General features: G+C 38.2%; 2 protein-coding genes across 10 annotated transcripts in view; one reads left to right on the top strand and one right to left on the bottom strand.

Moving 5' to 3' along the window:
* Nucleotides 1-706: 706 nt before the first annotated feature.
* Nucleotides 707-14956, bottom strand: BBIP1 (BBSome interacting protein 1). Of its 7 annotated transcripts, XM_032490946.1 has the most exons (5): nucleotides 14539-14677; nucleotides 13790-13885; nucleotides 11986-12050; nucleotides 1779-1842; nucleotides 707-1044 (listed from the first exon to the last, which is right to left on the bottom strand). In XM_032490946.1, exons 4-5 carry the CDS (start codon nucleotides 1822-1824, stop codon nucleotides 878-880), a joined length of 213 nt encoding a protein of 70 aa, XP_032346837.1. In that variant the 5' UTR covers nucleotides 1825-1842; nucleotides 11986-12050; nucleotides 13790-13885; nucleotides 14539-14677; the 3' UTR covers nucleotides 707-877. The 7 variants fall into 7 exon arrangements, with proteins under 7 accessions (XP_032346837.1, XP_014412948.1, XP_014412949.1 ...); XM_014557462.2 differs by lacking the exons at nucleotides 11986-12050; nucleotides 14539-14677 and adding an exon at nucleotides 14834-14956; XM_014557463.2 differs by lacking the exons at nucleotides 11986-12050; nucleotides 14539-14677 and adding an exon at nucleotides 14834-14890 and having other exon boundaries at nucleotides 13790-13873.
* The window catches only part of SHOC2 (SHOC2 leucine rich repeat scaffold protein), an 84877-nt gene continuing 80479 nt past the window's right edge, over nucleotides 14560-18957 (top strand). Inside the window, exon 1 of one of the 3 annotated variants that reach the window (XM_006182537.3) lies at nucleotides 14560-14691. The gene's annotated coding sequence lies outside the window, so the exon portion shown is untranslated. Of the gene's footprint in view, nucleotides 14692-15280; nucleotides 15385-15467; nucleotides 15939-18957 lie in introns of those variants that run through there. The other 2 variants (XM_032490944.1, XM_032490945.1) reach the window with 2 other exon arrangements.

Raw genomic sequence — 18957 nt, 5'->3', positions numbered from 1 at the left:
AAATTAGGAGTTTGGGATGAACAGATACACACTACTACATGTAAAACAGATGAAAGAAGGACCTACTGTGTAGCAGAGGGAACTATGTTCAATAGCTTGTAATAACCTATAATGGGAAAGAATCTGAAAATGAGTATTTATATATATGTATATAATTGAATCACTTTGCTATACACCTGAAACTACCACATTGTAAATCAACTATACTTCAATTAAAAAAAAGAAAAATGAAAAGAAAAAAAATGAGGTAGTGTAAAAGCCCACTATACACACTTTATGTAACATTAGGATGTAACTTCAAAATCAGTTTTTAATAAACATATAAAGGATTCTCTGACTATAAAAACTACATTGAGTCACGTGTGTAAAATGTTATCTACAAAACTGATAACAGTAGGAATGGTGAACAATAATTTGTAGTTCTAAACTTGGGTTAAAAAAAAACAAACCAAAAATCTGGGTTCACAGTTTTAAAAACATTTATTTATTTATATTAGGATGACTATTTTTAAAAAATTGTAGTTGATTTAAAATGTTGTGTTAGTTTCTGGTGTACAGCATAGTGATTCAGTTATATGTTTAAAAATGTATTCTTTTTCATTATAGGTTATTACAAGCTATTGAATACAGTTAATACAGTTCTCTGTGCTATACAGTAGGACTTGATCAATTTTTTAATTGCTTATGTCCAATACAAATCAGAGTGTTTAAATTCACAGCACAGGTTTTATTAGTCTTGAGTATTTTTATATTATTTATATGAATACTATCTGCTGTATTAACACATACTGCTTTCAGCATACTGATGCAGATTATTTTCTAGTTATTGTTAACAGTAAGTATGGTAGGGTGTTCTGCAGAAGTCCTAAGTTATCATTCACTGAGTTATTTGTTGTTGTTCCTTTTCTGCCATTTCTTGTTGGCGAATTGCATCCTGTGCTGCTTGCTGCATTTTCTCCAGTTTTTCCAGAGTCAGAGATTTTAAGGGTAAAAGTTTGGGTTTACACAGCACCATTGTGGTTATATCTTCCACAGACAACTGCCCTACATTTAAAAAGAAATAAGAATTAATTGGAGTGAGATAACACAGCTGTTTGGTGGTTTCGACTGGCAGCTAGGATGAAGGTCCAAACTTAACCCTCTGTCATTGAAAATCTCTTACTCTCATAATTATCCCTGCAACATTTATTCAATATAAAAAATATAAGCAACATTTAATACTAGGGAGTTCAGGAGGAAGACAGATTTTGAACTTCCAACCTAAGATTCTAAGCTACCATGAGATACACAACTTTTTGTGTCAGATGTTTAACTTGAAAAAAAATATTTGGGAGAAATACAATGTACATAAAAGTACTTGTAAAGTATGGTATTAACCCAACAGAAAGAATTCAAATTACTGGAAGTTTAACTTAAGCCTTCAGCTTTTCTTACAATGTTTGATTTAGGTTTCTTTTCCCCCACTTTCAGACCTTATTTAACATTATGGTAAATTATGGTCTTATCTTTTTCACTGAAAATTTCTTAATGTAATTCTGCAATCTTGAGTATAACAGGACTTCTACATTTAACAAACAATCAAACCTTCATTTTACATCCTTTCACTTGGGAAAAAAGTGATTATTTCTTTGCAATCTACTCATGACAAAAGCATAGTAAAAGCCGACAGTAAATGTAGCGGCATATAGAACATAAAATAGTTTCAGATGTTTAGCTAATAGCATAGATGTTTGGGTCCCTAAAATATTCTATGATCTAAGTATTTGTGACTTAGATACCTTGTTTTGGAAGAACTTCCTGGAACATTGGCTTCACTTCTGCCATATCTGATGCAGTTTCTTCCTTCAATGAGAAATCAATTATTATCATTATTCAAGAATGAATTCCCAAAGCATATTGCTTATTTCCACTGTGGCTGAAGAAGTAAAATCACAATTTCTATAGAAAATGAACTATACTATCCTTGCTTAATTTTCCCATTAGTTATCTGTGTCTTTTCATTTAAACAAGGTTGAGATAGTTCATATAAGAATCCAGATCTTGTCAATTTTCACTCATCAATGGTGGTGGGATTTGGAAGGCTTCGTGCTCTAAATTTTACCCCACCTAGTGAAAACTGGTAGGTCTTAAGTTTTGCAGACAAAGGTAATTATCTAATAGGTATTTATCCAGCTGAGGGAAAACAAAGGCATTTATGTGCAGCCATCTTGGTTCACTGATAATATCTCCCCTGAATGGTGGGTGACATAAAAGACATGACAATTTGGGAGGTGGAGTACGGCAGGTTGTTAGGGAAAGGAGGAGCTAACAGCCAATTTCTTTGTTACAATGACAAAAAGCATCCTACAGATCAGTTACTGGTTACACAGCTGCAATGTGTAAGGAAGCAACACAAAAGGCTGAAATAGGCTCTTGAATACCAGAAGCGAGGTATGCTTTTCAGTTTATTATTTTCCTCTAATACAAAGATACTATATGCTGAAGTGCCAGCAGATACCCTTACATGAGTATTTTGTTATGAATATCCTAGCATATATGTCATCCATGGCTGATGACATCTGTTCCCAGTGTTATATCTCAGTTTATGCCAGGTTACGTATATTCAAGGTGTCTTGGGCTGTAATTTGTAGCTTGATCCCTTTCCAAACATAGATGCTTCTCCAGACAGTCACGCCCATTTTGTGGTATTTCGCCATACTGATGCAACTTACCCTGTGTGTTTCACAACATCACCACCACAGAAGAAAGATTTATTATTTACAACGTGGTGATGCTGGCTTAGTGCCTGCCTTTACCACCCTCTGCAAATTAAAGTCAAGTGAAGCTGCTTCTGGTCTTAGTGATTCCCATTACTACATTACTAACTGACATTACTAATAAAAGCTTCCTACTCTCCATCCACCAAGCATCTCCCCCTTCTCTTGTTCAAATTCCTTATTTTGGAACATCTAATTTTCCTGAGGAAGCTCTATCCGCTTTCCAGAACAGTCATCAAAATTTACCCCTATACTACTCTGTCTGGGAATGAAGATGAAGTATGGAATGGACCAGGAATAAAGCAACTCATCACTAACTAGGATCTGAGAAAAATGCAATATACAGTTTACTTAGAATGCACAGCTTCTTCTGCCATGTTCTTTCCTTTTCATTACTTAGGCCTGCTAGGGGTAACTAGTAATCATTTCCTTTCTCTCCCCCCAGGTTATGTTGAAGGCTAATAACACTGAAGACCCCTGATTAGCCTGAAAATAACTATAATAAACAACACTTAGCTTCTTCATTAAAGATATCACAATGAAAATATTCATTAGGCCCTTATTTGGTGCAAATCTGAAATGATATGCTACTGAAAAGGAGGAGAAACATAAATGTTGATAAATGTAAAGGAAATGCATAGCAGCTAAGAGCTTTTGTATCATCAAGGGAGTTCCGGTCAAGATGGTGGAGTTGTAGGACCATGAGTTTGCCTCTCCTTGCGACTACAACGAAACCACAACTGAATGCTAAACGGCCATAGAAAAAAGACTGGAACCTAGCAAAAAAGATCTTCTGCAACTGGAAACATAAAAGAAGGAACAACTGCAGGATGGTAGGAGGGGCGTGCTCACGATATTATTGGGCCCCATACCCCCCAAGTGGGTGACCCACAAGCTGAAGATTTGTTAAGTTGCAGAGGCCCTCCCACAGGAGTAAGGGCTCTAAGCCCTAGTCAGGCTCCCCAGCTCAGGTCCTGGAAATTGGGAAGTTTTTGTAACATCAAATTTTTTATCACCAAAATGCTAAAATGGTGGATGAACAAATACTTAAATCTTAGCTGTTTTATAGAGTAGCAACTCCAGCTTCTAGAATTTAATCACTATCTTATGCTTTCTCTTCTCTATACTTCTTTTACATCCAAAATCTGGACTGAGGAAAACAATGAAACTTGGTGCTCTACCAAACCTTAGTTCTCTGACTAAGCTGCCATTGTTACCGGAAAGGGTGTGGGGCCAAAGGGAGTGGGTTGGGCCTAGTGTGGGGAAGATCAGTGCCGTCAGTTGCCTGGGGGGGTAGTATCTACTAGGGTTAGTTCTTATTCCTAGGCCCCTCTAGGCATCAGCAAGAGAGAAACAGAAAGGGAAGGGCTAAAATAAGCAAGGTGGTAGTTGGATGGCCAGCACTGGCAAGGCTACACTGTCTTGATAATCAACTGCTCAGGAAGCCCAGAGTAGGAAGAACATTTATATTTTTCTCCAGGTGACCTGCTAAAAGCCAAACATGGGTGCTTTGCCTGCTGTAATGTGCCCTAAGGAGTTGTGGCTACTCCTAAAGGTACTTTCTTATTGGTAAGGTACGATGTGTGTAACAACAGGGACAGATGGGCCAAAGAAGAAACATACCAGTTATGGATGAAATTCATGTGTATTATACAAATGCCAAATCATTCAATTTAATAAATATGTGAATGTCTACCATGTGCCCGGCACAGGTCATTAGTGAACAAAAGAGAGAAAAACCTTTTGCTTACAGTCTAGAGTATGGGGAAAGAAACAGGTAACAGAATGCTATTAGAAAGTAGTTTAAATGTTATAGGAAATAAAATAGTTTAAAGGGATGTAGGAGTTCTGGGGGAGGTGGGTAGAATTTACAGTTTAAATAGGAAAATCATTATGGCCTCATTAAGAAAGTGAAAATCATTGTGGTCTTATTTTGGTGTGTGTGTTAATGTCTTTTGAGATTGCAAGAAAGTCAAAAGCCTGATAGTATCCACACTTAGGGCATGTGTAAGAGATGGGCACTCTCTGTTGATGGGCGGGTTTGTTGGTACAGCTTTTTTAGAAGAATAATTTGCAGTATCTTTTAATTTTTTTGCAGTATCTACTAAAACCAAACATGCACATTTTCTTTGATAGATATTTTACTACTAATAATGAGACCTAAAGAAACAGAGCATGAGTATATAAAGATATAGAGAATATTCACTAGGGCATTGCACTGAATGGCAAAATGTTCAGCAACAGGTGAATTTAAATGTTGTCATATGTCACAGGTTAAATAAATTATGGGACAGTAAGTCATACAGTGGAATACTATGCCAGATTTTAAAATGATACAGATCATCAAGGCATGTTTTATGAGAAAGCATTAAACTGCAAAAATAAAATAAAATTCTTACACCAACAGAACCCAAAGTTTTAAAGCTTAGAGAAAGCAGTGTCAATTAATCAATTTCTGAAGCTTTTGGTCTGGGTAATTGGAAAATAATCTGCTGCTTCCTTTTCCCCCAGTTTCTTTAGTTTGTGACTTCTCCCAGAGATAATGGTTTTGATGGATGGTACATTTCAAAGTCATGACAAAGTAAGCAAACATGTCATAGCCATTTGAGCTAGATGTCTAAAATTAATGCAGAAGAACCTGGAGGGAAACCAAATCTTTGTCATGAAAATTTGAACAAGTTGCAGGAGTAAGAGTTGAAAGACACTGATGTCTAGGCAGGATTACTACTTTAAATCAATCACACATGTTGATAACATAAGTTAGTCATACGACTTGGACAAGTTAAAAACCCCTAGGTTTAGTTTGGTTACCAAACTAAATTGTGCATGTAGGATTGGACAAAAGAACAAAAGCATCCTTTTGAACCTTGAGAATGTACACCAGTGGTCCTCAAATTTTATGTTTGCATAACCCCCAAAGAGATTTTGAAAAACTAGGTACCCTTTTACACATTTCTAAATAGACATATAAAATTGTTATCATAAGTTTAGTTACAAAGGATAAAATTTCCAGCATATTTAAAAATAACCGCTATAGCAATCTTTTAAGAATATACACAATATAATAAAATACCATAGCAATTTGATAGCTACCATCATCCATTGATTAAAAAAAATAAAGAACTCTTTTTTTAAATCAGAAGTTTTACATCTTTTTTCTCCCTACACCTCTGTTTCCATTCCACTTAATTTTATTCAAATGTAATATGTTTTCATGCTTGAACATATTTTAGTAATTACCCTACCATAACTTCTCTGCACATAAATGTTTATAAATTTAAATGAAAAACTTAAAAATATTCTGGATTCGGTTATTCCAGTTATTAATGAAAACTGATAAAAATAAATTACACATTGATAATATAATTACTGGGCATAAAGAATAAAGTTAATGGTTACTGTTAATAAGGACAAAGCTTTGGAAATAAACACTGGACAGTAAAAACTGGAGTAGAAAAGGATGCTGTTTTTGTTGACAAGGGAATTATTCTTTCAGAGTGGAAAATAAACGAAAAATTAAGAACAGAAACTTAGAATCATATATGCCTATCCAAACAGATTTTTTCTTTCAACAAACATACTAAATGTCTATAATGTACCAGTCATGGCTAATTGAGGGAGATGTAGTAGATTAAGAAACAGTTCTTCTCCTTCAGGAATTTGGGGGAAGAGATAGGGGCAAGACACGTGTAAGTAAACAATTGCAATTGAATACAACATACTTTAATGAAAGCATATCTATTGTGCCTTAAGAAACCAAAACCATGAATAACTTGACTCAGGATAGGAGACAGTGGCTGATCTCTGAAGAATAATTACTAAACATGACATTGGGACTAGTTCCAGAAGGATGAATAGGGGGTTACTACGCAGAGAAGTGGCTGTGTAGCAAGGGGAGGGTGTTCTAGATAAAGTGAACAATATGCTCAAAGAAAGCAGCAGTGAAAAAAAAGCTTGGGGGCATGGCTAGACTACAGTGTACATACAGCACACATATTGTGGTGGGACCAACGAGATGAAGGTCAGTTCATGCTCAGCATTGAATGCCATGCCTTGTGTTTGGACTTCATATCCTATAGACAGGGGAGAGTTAATTGGATGGCTCTGAGTGGGTATGTGACGTAAGATTTGTTTTTTGGAAACACATATTCTAGACAAAAAGGAAAAACAGAAGAGACACCAGAAGCAAGGTGATTAGTAAGGAAGCTACCATTGTTTAGGTATGATGATGAGGGTATGAACAAAAGCAGTAATAACAGGTATTAAGAGGAGAAGATACAAGAGGTATTCAAGGATATAAGAAGTTGAGATTCAAACCTCCTCTACCACTCTCTACCCCCTCTCTGGGTGATAAGGAAATATCAAGGATGACTGAGATTTCAAGCTAATATGCCTGAGTATCCTTAATTTAAGCTGGGAACACAGAGGAGGAATAGGTTAGGAGGGAAGGGTAAAGACCATGAATCAAGTTCAGACCCATTGAGTGTGGAAGTCCACCAGGAAGCTAAAAAGAACTGGAGCCCTAGAGAGTACAGTATTATAAACTATAGAAGTGGATATAATCACCTAACAAGGATGTGCAACAATGGTAAATGGTGGTAGGGTTGGTGGTAAAAAGAGATGAGTACAGTGTAGCAATTGAGAGAAAGATCTGGAGTCAGGTTAGCCATTTAAACCAATCACTTACTTTTCTAAGCCTCAGTTTCACCTGTAAAATAAAGCTTATAATAGCATTAACTTTAGATAGTATATTAAATGACATAATACACATAAAGCCATTAGACCAGTCCCCAGCACATGGTAAGAGCTCAGTGAATATCCTGATGCTTACTGTACTGTGCCATTACAATGTTGCTATTAAATTAGATTCTTAGAAAAAATAAGGCTATTGACATGTATTAGAGTTATTCCCTTTACACCCATATTATTTTAAATGTTATCTTAAAGGAAGAATAGTTTCAATGCCTAGACATCTATTTTAGCTCCTTCCTTTAGCATAGTGGCTCTTAAGTTTTAGTTTGCTTAATAATAACAGCATGGCGTTTGAGGACAAAATCATGTATTTTAATTATATGAACACTTTAAGGGATTTTTCTACAGTAATTTTGAAAATAAACACTTTTTACCCTAAGAGGTGACTTTAGAACTGAATTACCCACTTACCCACCTCCCTTTGAATCCCCTCATACATACATAAGTATATTATTAAACTTAATAGACTAAAACCAGATCTAGGAAAAGTTATCTTCCCAACATCACATATATGATAAGTGGAGAAACAGGATTTGAACAACTGTCCGCCTGACTCCAAAGCCTGGTCTCTTCAGTGTTCTCTATGCTGCATCTGTAGGAACGGCCTGAAGACCAACATGGATTTGGGGTCACCCAATTGGAGAAACACCAACATTCAAGATGATAGGTTAAGAGTAGAGTATGGTGTGTAGAAGCCAATAAAGATTAAAGTAACATGTGATCTTCAGTTACTGAAAATGGGCAAATCTGAATTCACTAATGACCTTTGCAAAGGAGGATGAACATAAAATATGAATCAGACAATAAATCTCAGGATAAAAATATAATTGCACCATATTGACTAAAGTACTACTTTTTTTTTTCCTTTTTAGTTGGAGAACTGTGTCATAATCAGATCAATGTATGGCTTTAACCAACATGTGGTTTTTCTTTCCTTTACTCTTTCTCCATAATTTGAGTCAGCACTCCACTTGTCATGTTTGGTATCATCCTGAAAAAAAATCTCTTAACAGGGAAAAAATACTGCTTTTTATCTGTGGATTTGTTTTATAGCATTAGTATTATTTTTTGAAAGATGCTGCCACTGGAACTTTCAAATCTCAAGCTTAATTAGAAATAAGCAACACTTTAAAAGCTTACAAGTTTTGTATTTTTTTTCATAGACTAGCTTATATAAGAACATACGGATGAGATCAAAATCATGGGTTAAATAGCTAAACAGGACTATTAGCTTTAGATTGTACCTCATTTCCATCTAGCCAGCTGGAAAATGTAGGCTCCTGTCAGATAGGGGGCAGGCAGAAGGGGAATGGATTACTAAAATCCAAATTCCATTCCTGGTAACTCAAAGGATATACATATGGATCAGAAATATCAAAATGAAAACATACCGTGGATTCCAAAGTCAAGTCTTAGCTTCTAAATATGCTCAGGCCAGGATCTGGATGTTTTTAAACCATCCTCCTAGATCATACTAAAGTATCCTTAGTCTAATAATTGATCTTTGCTAGGAGCCCCAAAAGAGCCTTTTTGTGGGTCAGCATGGTTATCCTCCATAATATGTGCCTACAACTTCTAACCCACCATTAGCTCTTCATCATAATTCTTTTTTCCCCTCCATTAATTCAACTAAACTTACCAGCTTATCCTAATTGTACAAAACCCCATTTTTAAAGTTTGAAACTGAAGGCTTCAAAGTATTCTAGAATTCCAAGTATTTTAAACAAGTTGAGACAGTAAAATCCAATGTATGATTTAGAGCAGAAGCTTGTACTGGCGTTTTCTGTTAGTTTTTTCATTTTGGGGGGTCAGCATACTTCAGTGTTCATACTTCACATGGGCTGTACCCTGGCTTTACTGCTACCTGGCTGTGTGACTTGGAATATATCTCCTAACTGACTGGAGGCTTGATTTTCTCATAAAAACATGTTTAATATCTGTCCTGGGTTGCAAGGTTCAAATGAAAAGGGGATGTAAAGGTGCTTAGAAATATAGTGTGACATTTATTATTCCAGGTCTAATTTTCAAATTACTGTAATAAAGGACTTGCAGATTTCCTGTTAAGTGCCTTCTGATACTTAAAAATCCTCTGAATCCTCATCAACACTGGGATACCTACAAAATAGCATGATCTATTTAAAGATGTTTTCCTTGAAAAACCTGTTTTACTTATTTACTTTTAAAGAGCATATGCTACCAAATTGTGTTCTTATATTTTTAAAAATATGATAAAAAACGTATTTCCAAATATAATTCAAAGCTGACAAAATATGAACAAATTTTTAAGTTGGTGGAAATGAGTAAAAATCATTTAAATTGTTATCAAGGAAATAGGCCCTGGTGTACATAACAGTCTATCTTGAATTTTTTATGGAGGTGACAAGTGACTTGTTACCTAACTTAAAAAAGTAAATGTGCCTGAAATAGGTCAAAGAGAAAGCATTTCTAAAGCATTTTGAGATTTTCAGCTGAAGTACCAATTATGTTTTTGGGTAAGAAGCACAGAGATTGTTAACTCGTAGTCCTTGGTCCTTCCCAGTAAAATGTTTTGCTGGCTTACTAAATGTTTAAGCAGTATTTGAACCAACGTTGAAAGATCAGGAGACTTCACATGAAGTCCAAATTTTAGTTCCTCTCGACAAATCTGGTAACACCAGGCCCATATTCCCACATAGCAAAATTTGGCTAGGGCTGGGAAGTGATGCCTCATTTAGGTGAGCATGGGAGTTCTCCAATCCCCACTACTGCCTGTTGTTTACCGTCACCTTACTTGGCCAGCAACTACAAGCCCGTGGACCTTGCAACTTCAGTAAAATACTGCGCCACTCAGTATATTATATACCAGATTATCCTATTTAATCATTAATGGAAATTAAGAAGTAAAAATACAATCTCTGGGAACTGAGGGAGGTCCCAGAAGTAACCCTGTTTATGTAAAAGACAGTAAAGGATATTTTTCTTTTGTGACTATATATTAAGTTGATTCTTTTTAAGTAAATGCAATATGCCTAGTGCAGATTGTGGATGGAGGTAGCAGGAATGGTAGGAACAAAAACAAAAAAATCTATGTTTTGTCTTATCTAAGACTTCTGTGGCTGACTGATAGATAAAATTCTCAAATGCCCACTAGATTTCTGAATGCAAACTAACATGAGAAAAAGGTGAAAGAGGGAGCCCAAAAAAGAAAGTATTTGTCAGCAGACACAAAGTAGTACCACTCACTCTCACTCAGGCAGTTGCCCGCCAGCTTGTGCTTCCTTTGGGTTGATAACGTTTAGCTGGAGAGGCCAAATAACATCGTATGTCGTGCAGTTGGAAACAGTAGTAGATTCTACTGTGTTTTGCTACTACGTGGCATCTGCTGGTAGAAAAATGTTTTAACACGTTCAACTTGGCTAATTAATCCAGACTCATGCGAATAAAATGTGCAGTGTCTAGCTTTTAAAACGTGCCTCGGCCTAAGAACAGGACTGCTCTTCCTGGGTGAACCTGGATGATGCCTTTGGTTATTATACTCTAGTAGCAGACACTACTGTTACATTAGTAGAAAATGACACAGCCTACTCATGCAAAATGACTTCTACTAATAACATTTGCTTTTTCAAAATTCAGTACTAGAAATTGGTCCTAAAAACGTTAGCTATTAACCTTCAAAAAAGGTTCAACCTTTTTTAAAAAAAAAAAGATATCTGAAGAACTTTTTACATTCTCAGCATCAAAGATGTATAACTACTTCAACAGTATGCAAGGAAAGGGAAATAAAGAATTGTTTGACACTTTACTCAGTGATTCTCAAAGTCTGGTCTTCAAATCACTTGCATTAAAATCCCCTGGACAATTACTAAAAATACAAATATTTCTGGAGCCTTCCCGAGACTCACTGAACCAGAATCTCTAATTTTTAATTAAGTTCCCCATATTGAACTTGGAGAACCAGTCTTACATTCACTCACTCATTCAACAAATAAATATTTAATGCCTATAATGTCCTCAGATTGGACTGCTTAAGAAGTTATTAATAATAATTACCATACACTGAGTACATATCATGTGCTTGACACCATGCTAAAGCAGTTTATATATATTTGACTCATTCTGTTCAACAATCCTAAGAGGTTTTATGGCTCCATTTAATAGACGATAAACAGAATGAGTAAACTGTCCAAAGTCACTAGCTAATGAACGTCCCTGAAACCTAAAATCTGTAGTCTTAATTGGCATATTATTTTGCCTTGCTTGAATCTGGAATCAACTTAAAATTGTTTCACAGTCCCACATGAGCAAATTTCCTTCTACACAAAATAAGTGACTGATGGTGTGCATCACTTAACTTTCACTATGAAAGCTAAAAACATTCTACATTAATCTAAGAGTTTCTGCCCTCCCAGAGCATTTTCTTCTGCTCCCTTTAGTGCATTTATTCCTTCTGCTTATCATTCATGATCAAATGTAAGTCTAGGATAAGAGGAGTACATACGCTTTGCAGTCTTGGGAGTTCTCCTTTTGTGATTATGAAGTAAGTTCTCCAAACACTTCTTTATCCTTTAGACAGAGAATGTTCCTAATGTAGTAAGTGTTAAGCATAATCTTGATTTTGCAACTTTTAATAGGCTCTGATGAATGCTACCAAAAAGCTATCACAAAAACATCAGGACCAATTAGGACTTGCAAGAGAATCTCAGGGAGAAAAATAACATTGCCCAAACTGGAATGTGGCCAGATGGCCATCTGTTGCCTTAGTATCTGCTTTGATAACATCAAGATTCATCTGTATTTGAACTGCAGGGCCCACACATCTTTCATTAACCGTCCTCAGGGTGCCAGGAATTGAAACTCATGAAACTATGCTGACATCACTACCCTTTGCTGTAGATTACATTGCATCAGCTCCAAGTGTAGGCAAAGTAGCAGCAACACTTTATTAAAGGTAGACAGTCTATGTTGCCAGTGCAGGGAACTAACATACTCTACACAGACAGGAGGATTAAATGCTAAATTCTTTTTTGTAGGACATCACAGAAGGGTGGTGTGCTGAAAAGTGGGATGGATTTAACTAGCAACTCATGGCACAGGTAAATGTAGTTGCATTTGAAAAGACTTAATGATTGGAAAAGTATGAATACTGTGAAATATTCTTGCAAAAAATGTTATATTGAATCTAAGAACACCTCCAGACCAACTTCTGATTTATAAGAAATAAGACAAAGGAAACATTCAGAAAGACCCCTGGCTTGAACTCTTCAAAACGCCACTGTCACAAGGGAAAAAAGACAGGGTAACTGTTCTAGATTAAGGCTGAAGATTTACAATACCCAAATGCAGAACATAAACCATAACTAGATCCTTATTATTATTATTATTATTTTGAAAGGAGAAGGTATAGAGACATTCTTGGGTCAAATGAGAAAATGTACATATAAACTAGATTTTAAAGATTACAGAGTTATTAATTTCCTTAGTTGTGATGATATGTTTTGCAGGAGACCTTTATACTTCTTAGTAAATACATGTTGGAAATACATTCTTAGGAAATACAATTTTAGGGATGCCTGCTTAACAACAGGTGTCTGCAACCTATTTCCAAATGGTTCAATGACAAAAAGTGTGTGAAAAGGGATGAAATAAATATGGCATAATGTTAACAACAGTTGGATCCAGATGAAAGGTATATGAAAGTTTATTGTATTCTTTAAACTTTTTAATGAGAGAATATTTCTTTAAGACAAAATTAGGGGAAGAAATGTTGAAAAGACTTCAGAGAAGTCTAAGACAAGGCTGAGTAACAGGCTATGCTGCATTTCTGATAATTTCTGATAAACTGAAGTTTCATAAAATTTTGCTGGCAGTATCCTGGGCATCCAGGATACACTCAATAAATTCAGTCTTTATTCAGTATTTACCAAAACAGTATCATGTGCAGGGTACAATGATAGGCAGATAAATATAATACAAATCATTCTATTTAGAAATAAATATGATAGTGAAACTAAGCACATAAACAGCTGTTATATGAAATAGTCATTGTCATAAAAGAGGTACAAAAGATGCTAGGTAAGCTCAGAGGAAATTACTTCCTGCTGGGGAGAACCCAGAAACACATCTTCAAGGATATCAGCACAGAATCACAATAGACTGGTGCTTTAGTGATTAACCTTGTTAGAAACAAGAATAGTTCATTTTGGTTGGACATAAGTTCTAAGAAAGTAGAAAGAAATTAAGCAAAAAAGGTAGGTTTGTACCCTTGTTGTTGACTGGCTGGATATAAACAATTTGCAGTTTACCTGAAGTTTTCCTGATCTTTCTCCCCGCAGCTTTAGGGATCCAACCTGTTATTACCAAGATGGGTGACAGGTGTTGACTCAAACCTACAGAAGAAACTACATGAGATAATGTGTGACAACTCTTGTAAAAAGCCATATAAAAGTAATGCGGTACTTTTACAAATATTCACAAACACTGAGTTGTTTCATTAACCGTAGACATGCACAACTAGGGCAGTATACCTTTGTCCAGAACTGCAGTCAATCCTTGCAAACCCCCAAGAGAGGAGAAATAAAAGGGAGAAGATTCAGAATTTGAAGACAGGAGAGAGAAAGTAAGACTTAGAGGTGTTGCCGCGGTCGCAGAGGACCATCTTTTTCCTTCATAGCTGAGAATGGAAAATAATTTTCCTCAAGCTCCCGAATTCTCCGTCCTCAAAGGTCAGGAGGTGAAAGTACGTAATAGAACTTGCGAGGGCGTGGTCAGGAGCTCCACGCTGTGGGAGTTAGGGGCTCCGCCCGGCGGCCCGCGCCCAGGCTCCTCCCGTCCCGGCTGGCAGCAGCCGGGGCGAGAGGAGCCGGTCGGGCGGCCTCGCCCCATAGGGAGCCTCAGAGGGGCGGAGGGAGGGAGGGGGCGGGCCGTCACCTCGCGAGCCCGGAAAGAAAACCTTCTTCTAGCGGAAGCGGCTTTGAGCCTCGCTCGCCTGCTGGGCGCTCCGTCTCCCGGGGCCCGTCAGGCCCCGGCCTGTTCGTGATCAAGGAACACTCACCTCGCTTCGCGACTCCAGTCGGAATGGGTACTCCCTGGGGCAAAGGGGACGCAAGCTACTCCCATCCTTCCGCCATGACCCCATTCGGAAGTGTCAAATGCAACTTCCGGGCAGGACAGGGATTTTCGGAGCCCTAAACTCTTGTCCACCTAGGTAAGTGACCAGACGTCCCAGCAAAATAAGGGCCAGGAAACCTGCTGCCTCTAACCTCCAACCCAGGCAGGTAGTCCGGAATATGAATTAAACTTGGCATGGGATGTCTGGTCACCTTTGGACCTTCCTTGGGCCTACTTACAGATGTATCTCTTCCCAGACGGCGCAACTGTGAGATTGGGTGAAAGGAAAACTACGTCACAAGAGACAGGAAGCCAGGAAACTCCCGTTGCCATTACCAGTTATGGCTGCCTTAGCGTCAACAATAACTTCCTATTGAGAGTTGTCACTCTACCCTCCTGGAGGCTCACTCTGTGGCCCAGCTAGCCAGCGGCGCCCAGTGGGCGGGAGAGAGGACGTAGAGGAACCCAGGAAAGGAAAAGGGCGGAGAGAGGGAAGCTAGCGCCAGTGCTTCACTCTGATTGGGTAGCGTCGCTGGCGGTGGCGCCTCACTCTGATTGGGCAGCGTCGGTTGCCCTGGCTCCGCCCGTTTTTCTTCCCCAGCGATTGACGGGCCTGTGCCGGAGGGGTGGGGCGGGGCGGTAGGAGAGAGAGTGTGTGGAGAGGCGGGCGGGGCGGGGCGGGGCGAGCGGGGGAGGGGGCCCGGGGGGGCGGCGGTTGGGCAGCGTCGCTTCCAAGGAGGAGGAGGAAGGAGGGCGAGAGAGGAGGATGGCGGAGTCGGGGCTCCTGACGGTAACCAGGGGCCGCTGAGGCGGGAGGGTGCCTGTTGGCCGGTTCCTCTTGCCTTCCTTCCTGCCCATCGGGCGGTCGGGCTGGCTGTCGATAGGGGGAGGCCCCGCGCGCCCTGACAGGCGGGAGCCGGTGGGGCCGGGGTGAGGCCCGAGGGACTGGGGCCCTGGGAGGCGCCGCCGCCGCTTTCCTGGGTGCTGTCTCCGGGAGGGCCGGGCTCTCGGAGCCGGTCTCTCGCTCCGCCCGCACCCGGCGCCAAGAGAGAGCCGGCCGGTTGACAGCGGCCGGGGCTGGGCCTGCAGGGGCGACGGGCGGCCGGGACAGCGCCCCGGCGGAGACTAACCGTCGCTAGAGCCGGGGCTGGGGGCGCCCGGCGGACGGTCCTGCTCCACTCGACTCCCGGGATCACCGGGCCCGGGCTGCGGGGCGCCCTGTGGGCGTGGAAATCGTTGGCGGGGGCCCTGGCGCAGCGGTAGTGATACGGGGTGGAGTCTTTCCTCGCCCCCTCCCCAGAGCCCACCGCGCTTCTCTGGCTCCTCTCCCTTCGGTGAAGAGTGGTGAGTCGGCTTTGGGTGTGTTGCTTGGTGAAGCGAGTTGTAGGCATCCAAGACTGCTCTGTTGGACATGCTTAATGGCAACCTTTCCTTGGTAGCTTTTAGAGATAGAGGAAAAGTACTCTTCTGCCCCACCCCCGCCTCATCCCGCTCTAAACGTTAGAGGCTTCAGGACAAAACGATTTTTCCCCAGCCCCTCAGTTTCCATTGTTTTGTACCATCCCCCTCCCCCGCCCCTTGCCTAGGTAGAAGAAGAATGACTCCAAACCTTTAATCTCCCCCCCCCCCCCTTTTAAAAATCAGCTGCGGGTTTATGGTGTAATTGTGTTAGTATGAATTTACAAACAGGTGAAATGAATACCGTTTTGGTAGTTGTAAAGAAGATGCTTGTGTGTGTGTTTGTGTGTGTGTGTGTGTGTAAGGTTTCAATCCTTAGAGTTGATTTGATTCTCTTGTCTGTCTGTTGCTTTGTATCATAATGGGGGTGATGAGAATAAAAGAGGAAGCGGTATTTTGCAACCTACCCGAAGAAATGTTTTCTAAGTCTCTGGGGATACTTAAGCAAAATTGGGTTGCAGACGTGGGCTGTATAGTATTTGCCTCCATCACGATAAGTACCAACAGCCTTTAGCTGATCTTACACCTGTGCAGTTTTGTACACTTCTTCATAAATGTCAACACCTTCTAGTATCTACTCAGAGTAATGGATTATTTTATCTAAAACTATTGTTTTTCAGAATCCTAGTGTACACCTGTGTAACCAAGTATTTTTGTATCTAAATGTAGCATCAACACTGAAAGGTTGTCTTAGTTTTAAAGACCTTAGTTTATTAGTTACTAATCTCTACCCTCAACCTTCCACGCCATAGCCCTTGTAACTGTTTGTTACTAAGTATTTGAAGAGAGTTAGCTGTTGGGTGCAATTTGTAACATTCAGCAGGCTTACATTTGTAGTTTGAATGTATCAAGTGTTGATGTTTTTCTATGTGACAATAATTATTTGAAATAAGTATGTAAATGACTATTCCCTACATAAGGATCTTAGACGGAATATGATAAATTCTTTAAATACTAATTTGGACACGTAAGGTGTACTGTAAAACTTTTATTTAATTATGAATATGTATTTGAGAAATAGACCACAAACAAATAAAGGCTTTATCTAAGGTTTTTAACACTCAAATGGCTTACATGTAACATAAAGCTGACATATAAAACTATGTTTTTGAAACGTTATTTTGGAGATACGGACTTAGCCTATCTCTAAGGTTACCACTTTTCTCAAGGTGTTCAGTTTTGAAAGAAAACATTTATCTCAGGTTAACATTTGTTTTCTGATTTCTGACAGGTAATGCAATTTTCAAGAGCTTAAATTTTTCTGTTATATGTTATAAGTTGTTATGGATTAAAGAAGGATATTAAGAAATACATTAATAGCTCACAGCTGGATCTGTTTTTCCAGTTTTTAAGCTACCATATTCAAAAAGTTAGAGCTGTGTCTTGATAATTGTAGCAGGTAGACTCATACAGCAACTTGTGAACTAGAAACCAGTCAGAAATTTGAAAATTTTCACTTTTGAAAAGAAACACTAAAATTATAAATTGTTTTGTTGTACTTGCTGGAATTATGCCTTTTAAATATTACTGTTTCTTCAGTGGCTTGGGACAGGTCTTGTCCCACGTTCAGAGAGATATGAATCAGAATTCTATGTGGAATGCTCCCAAAGATGGCTTCTGAAAAGCTGCTGGTATATTTTTTGCCTTGGCTTACCTATATGAATTGTGGGGGGAAGGGTGAATGAAACTGAAATTCTTTGTTATCCAGACCATTAAATTGCAGTCATACTTGTTTTGGAAATATGCTGGATTATCAATATATGTTGTTTAATATTTCATTAAGACTCATGTTCATTAAACAATTTAAATAGCTTTTAGATTTTAAATGTATTATGAGGAAAAAATCAAACTCTTGTGTTTTTTAATAAAAAATATACTCTAACCTGTACATGAGTATATAAGGATGATTTTTTTTTGGAATTTGAAGATTAAATGAAATACTATATCTTTAGGACTCAGTTCCCTTTATCATTCATGTATGAAAAACATAAAATCCATGCTTATAATAATTTTTAAAAAACAAGACTCCCAAACCTCCCAAACAATAAAAGACAACAAACTATGTTAACCCACAAGTCCTTAAATGAATTCTTAGGTTTTTGTCTTGGCCTTGGTGAAAGTGTTCTTGAACTAGTTTATAAAATATCAATTAGGAGAGGAAATATAGATATAAAATAAATATTTTGACATTTATTAATAAGACTAGTAGGGAATTGGCAAATATTTTGTTATTGATGAATTAGAAGTTGGCTATAATTTATCAGCAGAGTGATAGATTTAGTACTTTTATGTGGTACTTGAGAAATGAGTACTTCAAATGTAAAGTTTGTCGCTATTTTCACTTATTGTTAGGCTTACATTTCATGCATTACATATGACACATTAGGCATATTATAATTTGAGGGTAAATCTTATATAGACTAAATAATATATATGTAAATTTTGCTATTCCTGTCTTCTGAATTTTACATTGCCTCAAAGTTGTGCTCTATAACTTTCTGGAAATATTTTTCTCTGTTAATGTAGTAGTTAAAATTTTGTATTTTCCTACCTCTGTCTACGCTGACTTTTAAAATCTGAAAAATTTCTAAGTTATAGGGTGACCTATGGTTTGCTTAAACTTGGTATAGAGTGCTCTGAAATGTAGTTGTCAGTCAGTAAAGGTTGAAAATAACATGCATAACTCTAAGAAACTGATTTATGTTCTAAAATATGTAATTGCTTTATTTTAAGGTAAACTAATGTTCCTTCTATCGTAGTTTGGCATTTCCCCCTAGTTTTCAGGTTTTAGCACATCTTTAACTCAAAGTTCTAATATATGAAGAGTATTCTAATTACAAAGGGCTCTTCAGCTTTTGCAATGTTTGTAACATACGTGCTTTTTGGGAAAGTGTGACATTCTCAT

Source organism: Camelus ferus, chromosome 11 (genome assembly GCF_009834535.1).
Source record: "Camelus ferus isolate YT-003-E chromosome 11, BCGSAC_Cfer_1.0, whole genome shotgun sequence".
NCBI lineage: Eukaryota > Metazoa > Chordata > Mammalia > Artiodactyla > Camelidae > Camelus > Camelus ferus.
This window is presented reverse-complemented; position numbering and strand designations above follow the sequence as displayed.